The sequence below is a fragment of the Barbatula barbatula genome (assembly GCF_947034865.1).
Source record: "Barbatula barbatula genome assembly, contig: scaffold_179, whole genome shotgun sequence".
NCBI classification, from domain to species: Eukaryota; Metazoa; Chordata; class Actinopteri; order Cypriniformes; family Nemacheilidae; genus Barbatula; species Barbatula barbatula.
In genome coordinates, this window is record NW_027636832.1 from 1 (window position 1) to 23402 (window position 23402).

Below are 23402 nucleotides of genomic sequence, written 5' to 3' on the forward strand. Positions count from 1 at the left end.
GGTTGTTTCTTGCTTTGATTCTCAGGGTGATAAGGCCGAATGCTTTTATATCGTGGAGTCCGGTGAAGTTAAAATTATGATTAAAAGCAAAGTAAGTGTCTGTCTTAATTGTTGTTGTTGTATTTTTTTCAGGTTGTAGTTGTGATCATGTTTTGTTTGTCCCCTGGTTAGGCCTGGTCTCCCTCTGAGGTTTTTTTTCTCCTCCAATGGAGTTTTGGGTTCCTCGCCACCGTTTGCATACCGTTTTGCACTGTTTGCCTGGCCGGGGGGGCTGCTAGAATTTGATAGTCTTATTTAATTAACTCTGCATATAGGAATTTATTGTGTGTCTGATATTTGACCTGTGATTTGACTTCCATAATCTTTTATGTTTTACTTATAGTCAATGTTTTCTTGTACAGCTGCTTTGTAAAAATGAAAATTGTAAAAAGCGCTATATAAATAAAGCTGACTTGACTTGTTTGTCGTGTCTGTAGATGGCAGTGGGTCGGCGAGTGAATGAGGAGGTCGAGATCACCCGCTGCACTACAGGACAATATTTCGGAGAGCTGGCGCTGGTCACAAACAAACCCAGAGCTGCGTCTGTGTACGCGTCAGGAGAAACCAGATGTTTAGTATAAACAACAAACTGCAGAACCATATGTTTTCACCTTTTTAGACACAAAATATAATTTCCATTGAGAATGTGTACACGTTTGTACACGTGCGTTTTCTTGAAATGATGTTTCATTAACAAAGTCTGGGACGTGCAGATAACTAACCCGTCTGGCTTCCTATAACCAACTCGCCTATCATCTTTTAGCCCGAGAGAAAACCCCCACATATAGACAAGACACCTCACCCGCATTCTCTCCACATTTTAGCAGCATCCCTCCTCCACCCCCAACGCCTCACCATCACCCTATTTTTACCGCAGTATAAAGGGGGAAAGAACCGAGTCTGGGCACACACAGAGCTCGAAGCCATCTTCCCTGGACGGCACGTCAAATACACTTATATCCGTCCCCCATCACCAGTTATTATATGTGAGGCGAACTCGTGACGTATACAGTTGTTGTTGTTTTTTTGACATCAGAAGTGTTTGGTATGTCATTTGATCATCTGGTGTTTGTTCAGAATGTAGAAATAATTCAATAACTAATTAAAGTAATGATGCTGATGTGACTTTGTTGTTATTGTGTTTTGTCAGTGATGATGTGCAAGCGTTCGAGCGTCTGTTGGGTTCCTGTAAGGAGATTTTGAAGAGGAACATTTCTCACTATGAACAACAGCTGGTGGCTCTCTTTGGTTCCAGTGATGATCTCAAACATTAATAAACCTGTAAAGCACTTACTATGGACATGAGTGGGTAAGGAACTATACTAGACAATTACAATTCACAACCATAATCATCACAAGAATTAAACGTGACATAACTGCAATGTGATGAAATCCATGTAGAACATTGCAACTCTTCATTAGCTGGTATAGCTGATTTAACTTTAGTATCATGTGAAATATAAGGACATAACTGGCCATAAAGCACTGATTATATTGATTTTTGGTACACATCGGTTTATGGGTCATACATCACTACAGTTCGGTACTTCAGAACTCTTACAAATATTGTTCATTGTTCACAACCTTAGGGTAAACCTTAAACACTTAGGATGGATCATTTTAAACCAAAAAGTCTTCAGTCTTAAAAAATGCATTTTGGAAAAAATGTCTGTAGTCCATTAAGATCTTTTCTTTAAATGTAACTTGAATTTGTTTGACCGTATTAAACATCAATCAATTTAACTGCTAACGAGAATATCTACAATAATCCAACTCAAGCAGTCTTCAGGAGAAATGCATTCACATGTCCCATTCATTTCCTCCATTTCATTTTCTGCTTAAATATTCTATATTTTTTTATAATTTCTGCAGAAATTTGTCATTTAGTTTGAAAGCGGCGTCAGAATTTGAAAAATGTGCTGCAAACAGTGTTTTGCAGGTCGTGGAGTACGAATGTTAAACAAGTTTTGATCACTCAATGCATTTTCTCTGAAAGCAATGAAAACTGATTCACGTTTTGGCCTGCACAGACTGAATGTATTGAACAATGCTTGTTGGCAGATGGAAAAACGAATTTGCACTGGAGACTTAAGTAACTGAATTGTAGTAAGGACCCATATATTGACCTTTCCTAGCTTCCATTCTAATCCAGAGCTAGATTTCAAACTCAACAAAGACTCTTGAACGCTAAACACAATATACATGTGTTATACACTCCCCTGAAACGGCTTACCTCATAGATGTCTATATTAAGTGCATTATTAAACTTGGAGAACAGTATTGAAGTTTTTTTTAAAGCAGGACATTCCTTTATCTATTGTTTGTAATAAAGAACCCATATAAGGATCTGTTTTAAACAGGAATATGCACTAGTAGGGTTTCTAAAAATGTTCCCCTTGACTGTATTCTGTAATTGATGAATAAACACAAAAGTATGACAAAAAATGATTTATGGATCTTTTTTATTTGAGTAAGAAAATTTGAAGTGCCCACGACAAACCCACCAAAGAGCTTCCAGCCCCAGAAGTCTGAAGTATTTACATCACAAATGCAGTTTGATTTTGTATGACTCATTTCCATTGTCTTTCTCATCTCGAGATACTGTTTGATCCACAGCTGAAAGTAAAGGGCCACTCGTTTGGACTGGGGTCATCCTGCCAAGGTTTTAAATATTTAAAATATTTACAGTCCGGCATTCCAGAAACTCCATAATCCTGCACGTGTTTGATGGCGGGTACATGGAGCGTGCGGGTGATCGGAGACATCTCCAATGTTCAGCGATCACATGACGAATTAAAAAACACAAGTCTGTTACAACAACCTCTGATTCATCTTCAAAAAATAGACTCAAATCACCAAATGAAGAAAACGTCGATCCTGATTTCTTCCTTCTGAAGCGTTTCCGTGAACAAAAAAGAAATCTGTCAATAAATACAATCACTGCAGAAACATGATGAAGTCGTAGACAGACAAACCCATTAGCGGCTCAGAGACATAAGGGGACTTTAATATGCAGAAGTTTCAGATCTGTGTGGCCGTCGAAGTGAATCACACAGATGTGATGACAATCATGAGATGTGGAGAGATACTGGAGATCTGGCTGAGAAGATCCGGTGCGAGCCGTGAAAGATGACCCTCAGAAAACTCGCACGGTGGAAATATCTGCAACACGTAGGCAGGCTGCAAAAAGGAGGTAACCAAGTGTTTCGATTACATTTTGTTGAGGGGACAAAACGCATCATGAAAATGACTGAATGAAGCCAGAAAAAGCACACACCTGATTGGAGCCGGGATTAGGGACGTTGATGATGCCCGCCGCCAATTTGGCCTGCAGGTAATTGATGAAGGCGGATTTGAGTGCTTGTGTCTGGTTCAACACGTCTTCCTGATTGAGACCACAGGGCATCGCCAACAGCAGGCAGAAATCAGTTTCACCCTGACACAACACAAAACACACATTAATTTAACAGTTTAAACATACAATCATCCACGTCCGTCCGTTTGACATATTTTACATTGAATTACACTTTCACAGATTACATACTGTCATTCTGCGCGTGACTCCCTCTAACTGCTGCGCCTCCAGTCGCATCCTCTGTACAATACGCAGAATCCCGCCGCTTTCTGGAAGAGGCAAAGATCTCAGGCCGAGAGCTTTGTTTCCACAGAGAAAGTGCAGTTGAACAGCTGCCGTGTCATTCTTTAGCGCCAACAGGCCTTGCCATACAATGGGGTACTTCTGCACAACAACACGGACAGGAAGGTTTCAGCAGTTTTCTACGATTCTCCAATAAAACAAAACTTCAACCCGTGTGACAATGTAACTAACATATGTTTACATTTCAGACTTACATTTAGAAGCTGCACCATGTTCACAGGCTGCTGTCCACCTGGCTCTACTTTAGCTTCAGCCTGTGATTGGTTTGACTCAGACTCTGGAACACCCTTTAAAATAAAATATTTGTTTTTATATAGTACACAAGCACAGCACTAAACAAACACAGCTGAATAGTGAAACTCACCTGTGATGCTGGGACGCTGATTCCCAGTGAAGAACCGTCAGGGAATTGAGGATGTGCAGGCCGTCGGTTTGCATATACAGCGGAATATTCAGTAAAAGATGCCCCGGCTCCTGCTGCCATCAGCTGGACTCTCTGAGGAGAGGCTATTGGAGGCATCGCACCACGGATGGCCAACATTCCTTCTTTAGCAGACGGGGATGGCGCCCTCTTTAGTTCGGTTATTTTTCCTGCTTCCTTCTCAGACACTACCTTTGTTAACATCTGCGGCCGAGGAGAAAGAGATGCTGCCATGCTGGTGGGAGTTGAAGAAGCTGGTAGGTTCTCAGGGGGCATGTGTCCCTGGTGCAATTCTGCAGCTGGACGATCGCTCTGCTGGTGGTGCATGAGCACTCGCACGTCTCTTGGAGGAATGTTGAACCGATCGAGCGGAAGGCCGCTCTGTAAGGCTCCGCGGTATTCTGCTGGTATGGATTCTGCTTTCAGCTGTGTAGCAGGCAGTCTCCCGAGAGCGGGATGGAAACGTCTGGTCTCATCCTCCCCTCCGTCAAGGCTCCTTGCATTTGCTGGGTTAACCTTAAGCACCATATCCCTTTTCCCCACAGCCTGAGGTGATGTGGGACGCTGCTGGCCAGGAGGCCAAGAGGAACCGAGGTTCTCAGAGTGAATCCCATAATTCATCATAGAGAGAGGAGGCGTGTTCACTCGTACCTCGCCCTGAGTAAGGTGTCCTATCGGGCCGACGCGGTGCGGCGACATTCTGCCGATGCTGCCATGAGCATTGTGTGGAGGCATGATGACGGACTGCTCCGAATGATGGACATATTGGGGCAGAGAGGGTAATCCAGACGGAAGGACCATAGACACACCTTTGGGAGACGAAGAGCCAATAGGGGATGATACCTTTGCAAACGGAGAATGAGGGTGTCCAGATTTGCGTGGGGATCGCGGCTCTTGTTTTGACTGAATGAGAGACGGGGCTCGATCTGTGGGCGTGCCAGACATGAAGCCAACGTGATTACCAGCAGCTGAGGGAAGATGTGGGCTTAAAGCAGGGCTAATAGTTGGGACCCACGCAGGTTTCACACGCTCGTCCGCGCTCAGGGACTCATCTCCTTTCTTGGGATGCTTCATCACCATCGGGTATTCTGCGTGATGGTAACCCATGACCTGTGATGGACCAGGAGTTTGTTGCAATCTTTTGACAACCCCACTTTGGACTGGCGTGTAAGGGGATTCTAGTTTGTCCAGAGCAGGTTCTTGCTTGACAGAGACATTCAGCTGTGGTTTTATAGAATGGCCATGATCAGAGGGAAGGGATTTGGAAGCCGGTGGCTGGGAGGCACTGTAGAGGTCCTGCTTGATCTGTGGCATGGATCCCAGTTGCTGTGACTCTATATCAACAGCACTAGCTGGGGGGATCTGACTGATTTTGGCACTTATACGCTGCGGGCCCTCCATTTTTTGGCCAGAATGACTTAACACCACCACTCCTTCTGATGTCTGAACTCGAAGTCCTGCACTAGAGCCTGTACTCAGAGACGTACTCTCCACAATATAACGACCGGCATTTCCACCTTCCTCTCCAACTGCCGGACCATGATAAGTGCTGCTTTCTGCTAAGCTCAGCTGGTAAATCTGTTTCGGAGGTTGTTTGTCCAAAAAGGATTTCCTATTGGAGCATTTGGCTTCTCTTCAGTGTCTGAAGGATTACAAACTCTACTGATTACAGAGGTCGGAGTGGAAGCAATAACTGAAATGACTGACTTCTCACTGAAGATCTGCTTTGTTTCTGTAGATGGGATAGAAGCAGGCTGTCTGACTACAGGTGGGACGGTAACTGATGCTTGCCTGTTATCTTGAGCAGCACTCTTGTTGGTTATCACATCTGGCGTTATCTCAATTTCTCTCATAGGAGGAGCATGAATGTTCCCAGATGTTGTGCACATTTCTGACAATGGAACAGGCCTGGGTTTGGGGAGGATTTTACGCACATCACCTAGGTTAGTATCGTGAACGGACGTGTCTGTGGGTAATGTTGTAATCTCCATAGGAGCGACAGAGGTCAGTGGAGGAGAGAGGACCGCTACTTCCTTTGGTGGAATACAGCGGTCTGTTGGGGACACAGAAAGCCTACTTGGATGTGGTGACAAGTTTTTGCCGAGACAGATTCTTGTGGAGATAATGAAGGTGACGTGCTGTCATATGAATAAGGCTGATTTCTGGATGAAGACGGACTTCTGCTAATGGCTAGAGAGGATTTTGGACTATCAGGCTCTGATTTTAGAGGCACCTCAGGATCTGAATTAGGAGCTGTTGAACTCGCACTTGGCTTGGATGAGGAAGTAATGACAACAGTAGTGTTCGTTGGTGATCTCTTGGTTAATGTTGGAAGTTCTGCAGGTATGACCTCAGGTGACTTCACAGAGGTGCTTTCAGCATCCAAAACTGCATCTTTGATGGGTTCCTTTTTGCTTCCAGCTGCCTTCTGACCTTTGGCCCTCTTTGAGGCTTTAGCTCTGCCCTTGAAGCCCTTTTTGGGAGTAGTTACGGTGGTCTCCTCCTGAACAGTAGCTGTGTTAACACACGGGTCAGAAGCTTTTGAATTAGGCACCGGAGTCCGGACATCAGGACCTGAATCTCCAACAGAGCTAATGATTTGTTGCTGTGGTAATCTGCAAGGTGTGTCCTCTGATGTAATGGAATCAATAGCAGCGGCAAGCTCAGTCTCACTGGATGGAATGGCAGGCTTTTCTTGTAAGTCACGCTGTGGTTCTAAAGCAAGTTCACCAGCTGGACGTTGTGCCTTTGCAGGGCTTCTTTTAACTGAAGAGGAGAAGAATCTTCTGTCAGCTTGGCAATATTCTCAACAGCTTGCTCAGCTCCAGTTCTCGAGAAAGTAAAGCTCCGTGTGGCTCAGTAGTTTTGGACAGAACAGGGGAAGCCACCTTTTCACTTTTAACATTCTCATCTATCACATCACTTCCAAATGTAGTTTCTTGTAACTGATCTTTGGATGAAACGCCAGATGAACCCTTTTTGACAGAATCATCATTACTTCCTGTTCATCCTCACTGGTCTGAAGCATTGCCTTTACCTCGGTCACATCAAGCTGGATTCTGAGGTTTTTAAGAAAAAGAGAGCTTTCTTCAGTAATGAGTTTGGTGCTTTCTGACACCTTTTCCAATCCAGATGCCAGTGACGCATTCACTGGACTTAGCCCCTTCTGTGTATGGGGTGAATATTTTCCTTTACCCACTTTGGAAACTGTCTCATCAGTGCTATCCAATTCCTTGGTCTCCGTTGATTTTGACCGTTCTACTTTTCCCACCAGTGCATCCTCTGCTTGCCGCCGATTCTTGGGGGGACGACCCCGTTTGGAAGTTGTTGGGGCAACAAGGCTCTCCGCTGCATCTGATCCAGTATCTTTTTCTGCACCACGTTTCCGTGCAACACGAGGAGATTCTGCATCTCTTACAGGTTGAGGAACAGATTCATCTTCAATTGGTGTAGCATAGACAGAACGCACATTCCTACGCCTTGCCCTAACTGGCAGTGCTGATTGCTCTGTACCTTGCTCCAGATCCAAGCTGTGCACTGGAGATTTGTTAAGGGACTTTGAATCGGGCATTGCCTTGGATGCCTCACCTCTGGGAGAAGAGGAGCGTTTCAGTTTTTCTTTGTCAATGCGCTCACTTTTGCGGGTGCTTGCTTTGTCTGGAGTAGCAGGAAGAATGGCAGCTGCTGCTGGTACAGTCGGTGAGGTTTTAGCCTTTTAGTTCTTGACTTTGCAGGGGGTGAAACGGCTTCCTCAACTGCACAATGTTCAGTACCTTTCTGTTCATCTGCACTGTTAGGTTCTGCTTCTACAACAGACTGCACAAGTTCTTTTTCAGGTTCTTGAGCGAAGACTCGCAGGGGGAGGAGTAAGGTGGTTCAAGTGATTTCAATGACAGCTCAACTTTTGGTTGTGTATCATCATTTGTGAGCTGTTCTGTTACTTCTCATGAGCACGGTCCAGTTCATTTGTCTTCGGTGACGATTTCATATCATCAACTGGAGTTTTTGCCTCTTGCCAATCTGAGAATTTGACTCAATATTTTGCTCAATCAAAGGGTGTGCAGATTGAGCTGAGGGCTCATCAGGCTCTTGAGCTTCCTCTTTCATAGAAGGCGGAGTCAAAACATGGATGGAACATCAGCATTTTCAATTTCTACTGCTGGCATAGATTCTTTAGGTGCTACAATATGTGGGTTGTTAGAGGGGCCTGAACTGCACTAGTCTCTGGTGTATGAACAGGGCTAATTGATTTGACCTCCATTTGATGGATAATATTAGCTTCAGTGGCATTCTGTGGCAGTGCTTCCTGTTCTTCCTCTTCTATTTTATCTAATTGGTTTCATCTATGCTTTCGCCTTGCTTGGAAACTTGATGGCATAGTTCTTTAGTCTTCCTTTGCTGCAACCTGGTAAGCTCTAAAAAGCGGCTGTGAAAAAGCACAACTGGTTCCGGCTCTGCCTGCCCTTCAGCTGAGCCTTGCTGAGAGTACAAACATCCAACACCATGTTCAGGCTCCTCGTGCTTTCTTTCCAGATGCTGGAGGCGTCTTGAATCTTGCTCAAAAATAGAACTGTGAAGAAAGCGTGATGCAAACAGCTCTCGCCGCTCTTGTTCTTCTGGCTTTGGATCTACTTTTCTCTCATCCAATTTGTCATCAGACTCGCTTCGAATCTTTTTTTTCTTCAAATACCATGAGGGTGTCGGCCGTGGTGTTGCTTCTACTTTTTCTTTGTCCTTTTGACTTCTGAAACTGGCAAAATGCGAGTCGCAATCCAGAAAAGACCAGTTGTCTTCTCTTGAGGAGGACAAAGACTTTGCACGTTCTAACAAAGCTTTAGTGTCTGGTGTGATAGTTTGATCATCAGCGAAGGAGCGGAACTTGTGTCTCTCAAGAGAGGATGTTAGCTTAGACTCTGTCAGTCTGTCTGTACGATGTCTCCCTGTCAAGGATACAGAGGTCGAGGGCGAAGGAGAGTTTGGTTTATTTTCACGATCCTCCTCAGAGTCTGAGCGCACTTCTCCCGGTTCTAAATCAGGCCAAAGTCCATAATCCAAGTACTTCGGATTGAGACGTCTTTTCTCTGAGCTTCTTGAAAAGTCTGGCAACAAGTCTTGCTTTAGTTGAGTCTCCCAGCGTCTTTGCTGCTCATCTTGTAGAGATGTACTTATCTTTGACATTTGTGATGCATGCATCTGTTTATCTGAAAGCTCTGGATCTGGCTGAACATTATCTTCAGGTCTAGAAATCTCTTTAGCAGTCAATTGACCATGAGCATCCGTAAATTCTTCTTCTCTTTGTTGAGGGGCATGCTGAAATCGTGGAGAGTGTGAGTTATTCCATTCTAAGTCTTCGCTCTTTTGCCTGAACGTTCGGTAAATCCGTTCTCTTTTAGCACTGATATCTATTTCAAATGGCTCTTGCTTCTTGCCCTTAATCGGGGAAGAATTATCAGTAACATCTTGTGGAGGTTTACCTACTTCATGCACCAGGCTACGATGGTCAAGGTCTTCTGCTTCTAAACCCTGAAGAGCTTCTGCTTTTCCCGGTTTATCATGCTCCTGCAGTTGTTGCCGAAGCCGCCTTTTCTGCTCCATCTGTTTGCGATAACTCTGAGACAAGTCAATATTATCTAGATACTCGTCCCTTGATTTATGATCCCTTTCTGAAATTACGTCAGTTGAAGGCCGCCTAGACAGACTTTGTGCAGAGTGAGGTTTGGAGTCTAAAGGACCCACGTCGGAGGATTCACCTGGTCGTACCAATGGGCCCTGAGACGTTCCTCTCAGACTGCTATCGAGCTCCTCCCTTTGAGTATAATGAGACGTCATCTTCACTTTGGAGTTTTCTCTTTTCTGGGCCTCTTTCTCGGTTTTTACATCAGCATCAGTCTCTTTTGCGAACCCTGCGTTTGGACCAAAGTCAGAAGAACCTGGATCCTCATCCAAGCGTCCTTTTTTCTGCCTTACAGCTTTCCCACTGGGATCACCAAAGCGTCTCTTTCTTGCTTCAAGTCTGTTAGAATCGAAAAGGGAATCTTTACCCTCGCTACCAGATTCGGCTTTGAAGTGTTTCTTTGTTTTTCCTTTGCCATCGCGATCCAATGACTCACTTTTTCCTTGATCAAGTCGATCTCCCTTTTGGGATTCAATGCGAGTCACAATGTCAGCTGGGGAGAGGTCGTTTTCTCCTTTATGCTTTTGTCTTTCTTCTCTCTCCACCTCTGAAACTTTTCCTTTCACACTTAAATCTGGACAAGCCTCTCTATCCGTTTCTGAATGAGATGCACTGGGTGATTGCACTTTTCCTCTCCTTTGTTTGGCTTTCTCTCCTTTCTCCCTGTCAGGTTTTTCCTTGCGTCTGCCACGCTTCTTGTTTTCCGTCGTACTCACATGCTCTGCCTCAGTCTGCTCTAGTTCCCGCTCCGGCTCTTCCCCTTTAAAATCTACTGGGGACTTTTCGGTCTTGTCAAACTGAGATGGTGGTGGTGGTGGTGGCGATAAAGAGCTGCAGCTCCCAGATCTTTCAGAAGAGTGCCTGTACACTCGTCTTTCAGCTTCCCGTGACATACGATCAGATGGTGAGGGTGAAGCAGGGGGACTTATGGTGCGGCGTGGTTGTGATGGGCTCCATCTGCTACGATCTGCCTCAAAGCGTTCCCGCTCTCGTTCCCGTTCTTGCTGGATGTAGCTGTACTTCCTGATATCCTCAAAAGGGTCTCGATAATCTCTGTATTCACGTGGGTCTTCATGGTACCGGGGATCATAATGGTCTCCTTGGTAATGGTCCAATTCTGCATAGCGATCACGGCTTCGACCAGAGTAGTCTCGTCGAGGGTCTTCAGTATAAATGCCAGGGGTCCGCACAGTCTCATAATATGCCCTTTCTGCTGCAAAGTCATGATATGAAGCTCTCCGGTCATCTCTGCAAGAGAAAAATGAGGAAAATTAGTATTAGATCATTGAAGAACACATTGTGCAACCGTAAGACCCTTGTTCATCTATCAAAGATATTTTTGAGGAAGTCCGAGGTCTTTATGATTCCCTATAGACAGCAAAGTAACACTCAATCTGCAGAAATTGAGTAAAGACATAAATTGTACTATAGAATGACATGAGGGTGAGTAATTCATGACAATTTTCATTCTTCAGTTAGTATTCCTTTATTTACAGAATATCTGCTTTCACTCAGTTCTGTCTGCACTAAATGAAGAACTTGCCTCCTTTCTGATGGAATATCATATAAGTCGCGGATGTCCTGTCCTGATGCCTGCATAGAACGATAAAAAGCCATCTGACTCTCCTGGCTGGCGAAATCCACCTGGACAGAAAAAAAAAACGTTCCATTCATTCGATTTAAAAAATACAAATGGCTATTTCTCTGTAAATAATTTTTTAACAGTACCTTAATTTTGTTCCCTCCAATCTTCCATCCTTTGGTTTCCCTGACAGCCGCTTGAGCAAAATCTGCATTGTTGTACAGAATAAGAGCCATTCCTTTTAACCTATCAAACACAGCCTGTGAAAGGAGGAATACAGTTAGCCTAATTCCATACAGTGGCAAATATAAAGTGCATTTTCACAAATACTGAATTTCCTTCTCAATTAATAAAGTAAAAATCAATTTAATAAGAGCTTCCTGGCTATTCTACCTTGACAACAGGTCCGTAACGACAGAAGTGCCGTGTGAGGTACTGTTCTGTAATATTAGAGGTTAATCCATCTAACCACACGCACGCTGTTGGCATACTCTTCCCAAAGCCAAGCTGTAACATGACATGACACTGGGAGTGAAAACATGTCATTTATAAAACTGAAATTTCTGTAAAATATCACAGGTGGTATTTTTATACAATTTGAGAAATTAAAGTTAGCAAATATTCAGAGGCCGATCACACAGAACACGTTTTTCATGTTTGAAAACGAGAGGCGCGCCATGGAGCTTTTTCGATTGGCTTACTGAAAAGAGCAGCATTTTTTTTATGTTGCTAGGCAAAACCAAACAGCTGTACTGCCTCCTCCATCATTGCAGTCTCCATACGTTTTAGGGCGCTTTCTCACCTTTAGTTCGGTTCATTTGTGGAGCTTTTCAATTGCATTTCACCGTCAGGTTTCGTACGTCTTGCTTTTCCACAGCTGTTTAGTACCACTTAAAGTGGGAGGAGAATTAAAAACTTATCTTCATGGTTGCGCCACCTCTACTGCAATAGCATAACTTTGAATGTGACAAACAAACGCACGACACATGAGTAATGGAGCACATCGATGACGGATGGCAGCAAAACAAAATTTACATTTACATTTATTCATTTGGCAGACGCTTTTATCCAAAGCGACTTACAAGTAGTTTTATACAGTGGCACATTACTGCAGAGCGATCAGGGGTAAGGTGCCTTGCTCAAGGGCACTTCAGGCATGACCTGCTGGCACTGAGATTTGAACCAGCAACCTTCTGATCACAAGACCAACGCTCTACCCCCCTTTTAGGGTCTCAATCTCTATTTTACTGTCCTGAAGAATATAACGAAAGCCAATATTATGTATTTAAATGTGTATTCATGTGTTGCAAATCCAATGACGCTGGTAATGATCCGCTCTGCCCAATCAGTGATGTGTGCAAACACATCACATTTTGGTATCGGTACAGTACACTTGGAACCTCAACCAAGGTGGTACTAAAAAAATCAGGTACTGTACCCAGTGGAAAAATCCCCAACAGTGAGCTGTACCGTGCAGTACTATGCAGTGGAAAGAGTCACTGGTCCAGAGACCAATAGCAACACAAAATGACACGTTGTAGCATGTAACATATTTCCTAAACTGCTTTAAAATAATTAAACTAACATCAACATTGTGTGTCAGATGCGGTCAACTGTGCTAGCATCAGTAGCATCATTGTTAGCTGCGATGGCAATCTCAACAACCTTCTCCCGTACCTTCTCTGGATCTGCTCCACATTGGTGGAATGATCTACCAGCTGCTACAAGATCAGCAGACTCGGCTGCCATCTTTAAAAAACGCATCTCTTCCATCAACATGTCACTGATTGATTCAACCTAATTCTTTTCCCTTTCTTATTAAAAATTATTATTATTATTTCTAACCTCACTATTCTTAGCTTTGTATACTGTGCTAGGCTTTAATGGACTAGTTTTGATGCACTTATGTATTTTGTTGTCTTTGTTTTTATTAATTGCTTCCAATGTTTCCTCATCTGTAAGTCGCTTTGGATAAAAGCGTCTGCTAAATGACTAAATGTAAACAACATCCACCAGGCAAACGTCCAGTTTTCTCCCAAGTATATTAACAAGGTCATCGTACCAGGGGAACTTGAATGTACTGCTGGTGGAGTTTCTTTACCTTAAACCCCCTTTCCTTGAGTTGTTTGCTAAACAATGAAAATATTGCGATGTTCTTATGAGTTTTCGAAAGATGGGATGTAATTTGGTTATTAGGCCAAATTTCTACAAGGCTCCGAGCCTCCTTACAACTGCAAGTTTGTACGAGAGCTACCTTGATGGTGCAAACTGTCAACAAACATTACATAATGCACAGGGCAGCTGACTGCGGCAGCTGGTTTAGTCCCAGAAAAAATTGCAGTACTTTTTGCATTTGGGTCTGTTCGAGGTTGGATCACGTTCTGACCACAAGCAAACCACTCAAGGGTTAGTTTGAAAGCGTATCGAGACCACCTCTTCAGGAACGTCTAGTTACACTATTTGGTCCGCTTTTGGTGCACACTCGACTGCGATTGCTGTATTCACACCTGCCCAAACGAACCTCACCAAGAACTGTAGTGTGATTCAACGGTACTAAATGAGTCAGGTGTGAGAGCCCTCTTAAGCAACTGTACAGTTCCGTCAACACAACGGAAGCCCCACCTCTCCATTCAGTCGAAAAAAGGTAAATTTTCTACTCAGAGATGATTTTGTTCAACTTCAGGCGCTCAGCGGAAAAGAAACGCAAAGTGGAGCAGGTGGCAAAAAAGCAAGGCTCCCGGCACGCAAAACGCTACTTGCCAACTGGAAACAATTCAAAAGATGTGAGTCTAACAGCAAAAAACGTGTTCTGTCTGTTTGGCTCCCTGCTGCGTTCCCTTCATGAAGCTACAAGGAAGTAGATATGTAAATACCTTCAGTCTGTTCGATCCGAGATACTCTCCATCCATTTTCTTGATGGCTTTACAAACACTTGCAATATCAGAGTACTGAACAAATGCATACTGGGGAACACCATTAACCCTCTTGATATCAATGTCCTGAAATCAACAGGGAACACATCACTAAACTATTGAACATTCTGTAGGATAAAGTATTAAAACAATACAATCTCAGTAAAGTAAAGAAATGACTGTGTGCTCTTTGCACAGGCAGGGTAGGTTTTAAAACTCCTTATAAACTGCTCCAATAGCACAGAGAAGAAAAAGTTGATGATCTTACCACTATCTCTCCAAAACGCTGGAAAACATCAAGTAACTGCTGATAATTTGTGGTCTTCTCTAGATTTCCTATAAACAACGTACGGGTGGCCTTTGGATGAAATTCATCGATGCGTCCATCCAGGGGCCGAAACTCGTTTTCACTTTCCGTTTCTGTTAGAGGTGAAATTATCAGAACGTAGGGTCAACTTGACACAGCAAACTTAACATCAAGACAACAACAAAATATCCTCACCAGGGCCATTCCAGGCGGTGACCTCAATCTGCATCCCAAAGAAAAGTTTTCCTTTAGAAACGCCGAGCGCTTTCTCCTGGTCCTCCTGTTGTCTGAAGAACACCAAGCCGTAGCGCTCCTCCGATGCACCGTGAATCTGCACTGATGTCACTTTCCCATATTTTTTAAACTCGTGGAAAAGCCCGTCTTTCAAGCTTGTGTCTGAGAGATATAAAGCTTCTTTTTAAACACTGAATGGAGCCATTTCTCGCTCTAGAACATCTACTGTCCTATCACACTTGTGAGATGAAATCAGCTTGTGACGTTAACGTAACGTTGTCATGTGATGTGCACAGGGCGATTAAATGCAAGCATGCTCACCTGTTGATCGTGTCGGAAGGTTCTGGACTCTGATACCAAAGCTTCTCCGTGGCTCATCGGAGTCTAAAGCCAGTGTAGGAGGCGGCGGAGGTGCATGAGTCGCTGCAGACTGCACGGAGCGCGCTCGAGACCCTTCACTGGAGCTGCTGTTTGAATCACTGCTGCCAGAGAACATACAAACTTCATTCATTCACTGTAGATTCTCTACAGTCATTTAGCTACACACCACTAACATATGATGAACCGCCATTCAACGAACCAATAAAGCCACAGTGTCCAACATTTTGTGTGCAGCCCTGTTATTGGTCACTTTCTCCATCGTGGAAGCAACATCAATGAACTCAATCCCAGGTCTCAGCTCAACCATTCAACTTTTTTTTTATACGGGATTGTTGTTTTTTTATCCCTCACTTTAGTGTACAGGTCTCAAAAACCACAAACATTCATATTTCAAACTTTTAAAACTATAAACAACATGAATTCCGAAGACCATGACCTTGTGCATGATGTAATCATATCGCACAGCTCTCGAGAAAAGCACAGAATCAGTTTTTTATTGGAATATGGAAGATAATTCCTTTGTTCTAGACTGTCACTCTTACGTCAGAATTATACTCTGGTAAATGCATCGCTGACAGAAATGAGGGTTTTAAAAGCGCTGAAGGGTTTGAAAGAGAGCAAATCTCACATGAAATAAAGAGATAAATAGGTTTCTAACCTTCCACTTCCTGTGCTGCTGGTGCTGCTGACAGAATCCGAGCTTGAAGACTGACTGCGTGAACGTGACCGCGGGCCTCGGCCAGGTGAAACAGGGGTTCTTTTAGGCGAGGGAGGTGCTTTAGGGGTCTTCCCTGTACTCCTCTGGGGCGACGGGTGTCGAGACTGGGAAGAGTGCGAGGATCGACTCCGCCGGTGATGGTAGGTCCGATCTGCACGCCTGCCCCGGTCATCACGGTAAGGGTCGCGGCGAGCAGAGCTGGAAAGCGTAAATGGATCACGAATTCGAGACTCAAAGTGAGACTCCGGGGTGTCAAAGCCACCGCTAATAGAACTAGCCGCTGGGCTAGAACTGACTGCAGAGGCAAACATAGAACGGTCCCGATAATAGTCTGTGTTGTAATGCCGCGGCCTGTCGAAACTGCCGGCACGTTCATGATGTCCGTAAGGACTGTGTTCGTACGCCCGCTCCCGACTTTCAGAGCTGCTGTGTGTGAGAGAGGAAAGAGAGAGAGAGAGAGAGAAATACTAACTTAGCATGGAACTGAATACATTTGACACGTGCATATAAACCATCATTCTAAAGATCTTGAAACGCTTATAAACATCTATTGAGCCAGGTTGGGGATGCCACAACTTATTGAGGACAAGCTAAGCTATTTCTGGAGGACGGGTTTACTGTGGGGTTTCATAATGCTGAACGTGAGCATCACCTCGCTTCTTGATGAATCATGCAATTATTACAAAGCAAGTTTTGATTACTTTATTCATGAATAATCTGATGAACCATGCTTGCTCTCTGACTCCAGGAGGGAGAAATTTGAGAAAATGAAAGAGCAAATACGTGGAGGAAATAATATAAGAAGCAGAAGAAACTCATAAGACAGACATACGGAGGGACAGAAGGGTTAAACAATACAAGCTAGAAACAAAAGAATGTCTCTGGCCTACGGGCTCTAGAGTTAGTAAATAACAGGGATGAAGTAACAGGGAAAAGCAAGTCTAGGGTTAGATAGAGAAAGCACAAAAATGCATTAGGCAGGGCAATACCAACCTTTTGAGAGCAGTAACTGACCCTACATATTCCAAATACAATATAGGAGGAATTTTGTGTGAGCCAAAAACAGTGACGGCGGGGAAAAAAACGGTGGATAAGGTCCCAATTCCGATCATGAAAACAATCTTCATCCGGTACAGAAAGAGTCGCTTGCTCAAGACTCAACGTGTGCTAAAGGAACTCAAGAACGGTTTGGAAAAAAAACACTTTACTCCTGACAGAAACACTTCAGGTACATTACTTGGAATGGACAGTCAAAAAAAAGTGTTTTTTCTTTTCACCGCTGGTCAAGACAAGAATAATCCAAACTCATCATTATTTCATCAGTGTTATAATGGACAAAACAAATCAAGCGTGGTATTCCAGTCTGTATTCCACATATTAGTTCCTCAGCATTCAGAATTCGGGAAACGCCTCTCCTATCATCTTGAAGATGCCGTGACTTCAATTGTCCATCTGAACCCCGATAAGATGGGTGTGTTGGTGTGTACATCCACACGCGATCACGTAATCCAATAAAAAGTTGGTGTTTGATCTACACCTATACATCCAAACATGACGTGATTACATCCAACATGAAGGCCGTGGAAATCTTCCTCTATCCAGATGGAGATGTCTTCTGGTCTTCGAAGGTTTCAATACAAATCCATAGATTCACGTTTATGTCCCTCTCTAAGTGTGATGGGCAGTGAAACAGATGGAAATGATGGAGCCCTGACAAACACTTAACTCCACATGGACCCTGAAACAGCAACCTCACCTTAATCCTGTCCTAAATCCAGCAATCTTTATGAGTCTTGAGTCTTAAATCCAGCGGAGCAATACACATCCACGGCTGACCATGACAGACAGTTAGAACAATTACCGAATGGGTGATGGGATAATCGTGCAAGGCAAACAAAAAGAGCAAAAAAAAAGTTTGGTTACACGTGAACGTAACTACTTTCCTGTTAACAATCTTGGGTTTAATCCATTTTGGGCACATACTTCCAAAAGGAGCGATCCAAGGGGTATTATCCGCAACTTTGGGCAACGCCTAATATCCAAAACTCACCCGTTACGTCTCCGTCATCGTAATATCCAAACTGTAATACCCGGATATTTTCCACAGGGGTAATATCCAACTCAGAAGAGGGCTATGGCTCACACAGTAATCCCATATTTTGAACACACCAATCTAATCCAATCATTTTTACACGACAGATTAATAATTCCGTTTTGAGAAGTCAGGCCAGAGAATGAATCTGGTTTAAGAGATCTGTAACGTCAACGGTTCATTCTCGCGTGTTTAACCCAACCTCAACAACTGTTTGACAGTGGCAAACTCTGACACATCGTCCCTCTGTAGTGCAGAGGGAGCCTGTGTCCACTTACCCGTCTAGTCTGCGTTCATAGCGCCCCTCTCTGGTGTGGAGAGACACCGGGGGCCCGTATACCGGCCCCGCGGAGCCCCTCGAGAACCCTGCAACCTCCCGTCCGTGGCTGCTTGACGGGGTGCTGTCTTCCAGACCCCGCACGGCACTGGGCACTGAACCAGGTTCATTGTAATCGGTGCGGAGGTCCCTATCCCCCATTTTGTTGACTGCATTATGGGCCTTTTGAGCACTTTTGATGTCCACAAAATCCACGAATGCTGCGACGCCACCCTCCGAACCGCGCTTCCGCAAAACCTTAACGCTCTCCACGCGGCCATACCTGAAAGTCAAACAGAAATAATGCTGCGTTACACTTTTATAGGTGTGTCTATATGAACAAAGTAGGAGTTATATATCAAGGTCATGTTTTGAGTTTGTGTCAAATTATCAGATGTGTTGTGTCGGTTTCTATCAAGGATACTTCTTGTACCCTTTGTATTTTAATGATTTTTTAGCAAGTAATATTGTGAAGAAACCTCAGCTATTAGTTTGGTATATATATATATATATATATATATATATATATATATATATATATATATATATTGTGCGTTCATATATATATATATATATATATCGTGATATTTTGGGAATCGTGAATCAGTATTTGGTTATATTCATCACCATCTAATGAACGTATCAAATGAAATATAGTACGACTCGTATAATTGTAAAACTTTGATAAACATTTCAAAACTTTAGAAGTAATTACACGCGTCACCAACTATAACCAGTTGTTTGGTTTACTGTTTGTTTCTTAATGGTTTATCAAGTAAAGATCATTTCTGTTGATTCGATTATTTTAATATCCCTGTAACGTTATTATTTGTGCGTTCATGATCTCAACGCGCTTTATCGTGCGATTAATTCAGTTCGTCTTCCTGCGTGCACACATCAATCCCAGTGAGGCGACATCGAATAACGTGACAAAAATGATCTTTACGATCCTCCTGTTGATATTTCCGAGTGTTTCTGCAGCTTTTAACGGCTCGTGTTGTTGAACCGGCTCAGCCCGTCCGTTAGCCGCGAGCTAACCGCGCACGCAACGCGACGCATTCGCCGTTTTCACACACAACACAGCGTTTCGAGTGAATTTGCGTGTGACGCAAACGGGCGGAGAACACGAAACGATCGTTTTCAGAGGAAAATACTTCTGACTTTAACGAATTAAACAGGAAAACATGCGGTAGTCTGGCGCGAGCCAGTCGGCTAACTGCTTCACTTGATCGCGTTCATACGTTAACGGTTCATTCGAGATCGGTTCACTGCACGGCGGCTTGTTTTTACGCACTTGACCGCGTTTGGCTTTGATTGTGGACTTTTATTTCTTTTCAACCGTCTTTCTTCGCCCATTTTCTTCCGAGGCTGTGTGAGCGTGCGCGCGCGACGACCCAAGGCCCGCGTCACAGCGCGCGCTGCTTCGCTTCTTGTGTAATTTACCGTTTAAAATGCTCCACGATCTTCTCCTCGCGAACATGTTCGGGTAAATTTCCCACCCAGAGGTGTCTGGTTTCCCGAACCATCCTGCGTCGTCCGTGTCCCTTTCATGCACATATGCGCTTTCGCGTCGTTTAATCTCTGACCGTGAGGGGAAAATCCACCGCGGGCTCGTGTGAGGAAAAAGATCTGGCCGCTGTGCGCGTGCTCGATCGGGAGCGCGCGAGAATGAACCGCCGGTGACGTGCAATGCAACCCTGCGCGCCCTTGTGATTATGCGACATCCGCTCAAATGTCACGATCGCATAAACCACGAATGAAAATAAAAACCGTTTTGTGTGAACGTATAGAATTGACAGAAATACGATCCGTGCACATATATTACTTTATTTTGAACATCAATGGAATTTTGGAGCCAGTAAAAATATATGTTTGGCATATTTTGTTCATGTTCAGCAAGTGCAAATTTAACATCATATGGATACAGATGATATGTTGAATACATTGATTGAGTGGATTATGTTAAACAATTAGAAAACGTTACAAAAATAAACAAGTATTTATAATCATTCCAATGTTGCATAGCGGCCATTCACCATCAGTGTTAATGCTGTTTGAGGGTGAAATGACAGCGTTTACAGAGAATCTGACCCTTCAGAGGGTAACAACCGTCCTCACTGGGCTCCGGAGACAGAAGAACTTTACACATCTGAAAGAGAGAGAGAGAGAGAGAGATGATAAACTCAACCAACGGATCATTCCAGACCAGGCCACTCATCAAGTGCTCATCCTACGGTCACTTTACTGTCAAGGTACTTTTGTCAATCATTCTGCTGTGGATTTAATCTGCTGCATTTGAAAACACAATTGATATGAAATGGCTTGCACACTCGCTCTGAAGTCCTACGGAGTGATACCTGACAGCGATAACAGTCCTCATGGTACGAGTGACCCAAACACTCCACAGTGTAACTGTCTGTTCCGTCCACACACGGGATTATCAGATGTCCGCACACGCTGCACTGAGGAGAATATTTCCTGGAAATACCAAAGATTGAGTCCACATTACTTCTGTGTGTATTTAAAGCTCTGGAGAGTTTACGGATCACCTGTGTACCTGTAGTAATCCTGCAGACAGTAAACCTCCCCAACTTCACCCTGTGCAAATCTCTGCTCTCCGATTGGCTGTCTGCACGTCGTGCACACAAAACAGGGCGGGTGATAGGCTCGTTCCAGAGCTCGAATCACATGATCTTTGATGACATCACCACATGCCCAGCATGGTTCCAGACTGGCCTGTCACACACACATGCACACACACACACACACACACACACACACACACACACACACACACTGAAGACAGTTGCGTTGCTCCAATATTCACAGGAGCAATGAGGTTTTATCCTCAGTTTCATTTCACATCCTGTTTGTCTCTTGTAAATCCCTTTCACTTCCTGTGATGACATCATCCTGCAGGAAATGACTTAACAATAGATTTACAACATTCTCTTTTGTTCTCCTCATAGGAAGAAAAAAACACAGATGAGGTCTCTGTAAATGGAAACTTCTCAACAGCTTTCCTGTAGCTCAGTGGTTTTAGCAATGCCAAGGTCATGGGCTTGATCTCAGGGAATGCACATACTTATACAAATGTATAGTTTAATGCAATGTAAGTCACTTTGGATAAAAGCGTCTGCCAAATGTGTAAATGTCGAACTCAGATTTGTCTTGTCTGCAATCAAACGTCAATATTAGCCTTTTGAGGATCTCAATATATCTTCTCAAACATTTCTCATCACATTTCCTCTTATCGTACATTAATTTAAACCTCCAGACTCTTAGTTCACTCGCATTTGATTCTCCTGAGAGATTTTATGGGAGAAAGTTGGAAAAGCACAAACGAGAACTCCATCTAATCCCCTGAGAGCAACATCTGAGGGATAACATTTTCTCATGTGTGAGTCTGTTTCATATTCACATTGACATGATTGAAGATGATAAAATGATGTTGAGACTATTAGGTACCTGATAACAGTCCTCACACAGTGGAATACCAGATTTATTATAGTAGAGTTTGGCGGCGAGAGGCACATGACACTGGCGGCACTGAAAGCAGGCGGCGTGATAACTGCGATTCAGAGCATCTATAGCGGGTTCAGACAACAACACCGGCTTACGACAGAACCCACACACATCTGAAACACACAAAACATTCATGATGAAGACTGAAAAATACAACAGAGAGAGAGACAGAGAATCTTCACCGAGATCTCACCGCTGTCCTGAGATCCCCATGATGATGATGATGAAGGATGCTTCAGTTTACTGCCTGCACACGCCTGTCATTACAAATCACACAAAACACTTCAAATATCTCATGTAGTAGGTATGTCTCTGTGACAGCACATCAAACATGAGAGCAGCATCGTGCATGTGTGAGCCAATCAGAATGCTCAGAGGCACAACCCTGCCTGTCAATCAATTACAGGTTTGGTGACCTCAGGTTGGCTTTTGTGTTTTAAGGGCGTGGTTTTATGACTTCCACCGACAGCTTTGAAAGAGTTTTAAACAACTTGTGACAACATGATTCTCTGTCGGATCAAACTCACATGCAAACAAGTGACCGCTGCAAAAACCAAAGAACAAAATCCAATGTTTATCCTAACAGATCAACTGGGACAGCAGCTCTGATAAATCTATATCAATCTATATCTGTGAACAGATTCAGATGCACAGGAGACCTCACCTCTGCAGGGGCGTCTGGTTGCCGGGGGTCAGCAGGGGGGGCGACGGGTGGGTCATTGATAACGACTGCTAAAAGATTATAAGATTCATTTTAACAATCCTCTTCACAATAAACACACATCTCGCTTGTGTTTTATTACCATCTGCACTGCGTCTGTCTGTATCATCCAGCCTGTAGGGGGCAGCGGTGGGTTTGCTCTCCAGGGGTCTGGACCGGGCGTATAACTGGCTCATGTTGGGTCCGTCCTGTGAGGATGCTGTTGTTGAGCGCAGTGGTGCGACGGCCGGCTGCGGATCTCTGACAGGACTGCTGTGGACGGGAGTCATCGGGGTGACGGTCGCTCTGTGTGGAGACGCCAGGGTGATGAACACAGATGACACCATCCGCTTCTGAGGCACCGCCATAATGCTGAAACACACGAACACTCTTGGGCTACAATCACTGCAACTACTTTTTGGTGGGTCAGGAAAACAAACTTTGTGATTTGTTTCTGTTGTGTATTTCTAGTTCTACAATATGAGATCTGTGTTGTGAGCGTTTCTCAAAGAGAATGTTGAATAACAATAAACTGCAATAAACAACAAAGTGCACACACAACACAACACACTCATACCTACAGATCTGACAGGGCGTGTCTGATGTCTTGAGATAAATTCACGAGTGTGTGATTGACGCAGTTTCAAACTGGCTTCCCTACAGTAACGTGAATCTGAAGTAAATCATTTAATAAAAAAGTTGTGAGAATCCAGTGATGATGTCATCATGTCACGCTATAAACTCAAAGCGAATAAAGTGAAATAAACTCTGGAGATGTTTGTCACTTTCATGCAAAGACAAACAACCAGAAAAGGTTCAACTAGTTAAACACGTCTGAATCAC

The 23402-nt window shown here is 43.8% G+C and overlaps 2 protein-coding genes and 1 long non-coding RNA gene across 4 annotated transcripts; 1 reads left to right on the top strand and 2 right to left on the bottom strand.

Moving 5' to 3' along the window:
• Nucleotides 1-22: 22 nt before the first annotated feature.
• Nucleotides 23-2478, top strand: LOC306891026. The gene is made up of 3 exons (XR_013786316.1): nucleotides 23-91; nucleotides 477-614; nucleotides 1190-2478. It is a non-coding gene; the product is annotated as an uncharacterized lncRNA (long non-coding RNA).
• A 7-nt stretch (nucleotides 2479-2485) lies between these two features.
• On the bottom strand, nucleotides 2486-20064 carry LOC306891025 (msx2-interacting protein). Its single transcript, XM_079488454.1, is given in 27 exon segments — nucleotides 2486-3219; nucleotides 3317-3475; nucleotides 3584-3778; nucleotides 3892-3984; nucleotides 4062-5719; nucleotides 5722-6234; nucleotides 6237-6869; nucleotides 6872-6940; nucleotides 6943-7117; nucleotides 7120-7829; nucleotides 7832-7979; nucleotides 7982-8064; nucleotides 8067-8144; nucleotides 8147-8242; nucleotides 8245-8316; nucleotides 8319-8459; nucleotides 8462-11040; nucleotides 11336-11436; nucleotides 11521-11634; nucleotides 11768-11881; nucleotides 14248-14373; nucleotides 14555-14706; nucleotides 14789-14989; nucleotides 15149-15309; nucleotides 15867-16352; nucleotides 18297-18617; nucleotides 19778-20064. Coding segments are annotated over 27 exon segments (9393 nt in total). The 5' UTR covers nucleotides 19861-20064; the 3' UTR covers nucleotides 2486-3087.
• A 77-nt stretch (nucleotides 20065-20141) lies between these two features.
• Nucleotides 20142-23238, bottom strand: fblim1 (filamin binding LIM protein 1). 2 transcript variants are annotated; one of them, XM_079488452.1, is made up of 8 exons: nucleotides 23137-23238; nucleotides 22663-22931; nucleotides 22524-22591; nucleotides 22053-22116; nucleotides 21803-21972; nucleotides 20892-21070; nucleotides 20692-20812; nucleotides 20142-20483 (listed from the first exon to the last, which is right to left on the bottom strand). In XM_079488452.1, the coding sequence occupies exons 2-8, from the start codon at nucleotides 22925-22927 to the stop codon at nucleotides 20379-20381; spliced, it is 972 nt and encodes a 323-aa protein (XP_079344578.1). In that variant the 5' UTR covers nucleotides 22928-22931; nucleotides 23137-23238; the 3' UTR covers nucleotides 20142-20378. The 2 variants fall into 2 exon arrangements, with proteins under 2 accessions (XP_079344578.1, XP_079344579.1); XM_079488453.1 differs by lacking the exon at nucleotides 23137-23238 and having other exon boundaries at nucleotides 22524-22588; nucleotides 22663-22966.
• Nucleotides 23239-23402: the final 164 nt, after the last annotated feature.

Bases quoted from the DNA above. Each gene is read 5' to 3' on its own strand.
- fblim1 (XM_079488452.1), bottom strand. From the start codon at position 22,927: ATGGCGGTGCCTCAGAAGCGGATGGTGTCATCTGTGTTCATCACCCTG. The intron at 21,973-22,052 runs GTGAGATCTCGG...TGTGTGTTTCAG, and splicing joins ATGGGGATCTCAGGACAGCG to ATGTGTGTGGGTTCTGTCGT. The intron at 21,071-21,802 runs GTACCTAATAGT...TGTGTGTGACAG, and splicing joins TGTGTGAGGACTGTTATCAG to GCCAGTCTGGAACCATGCTG.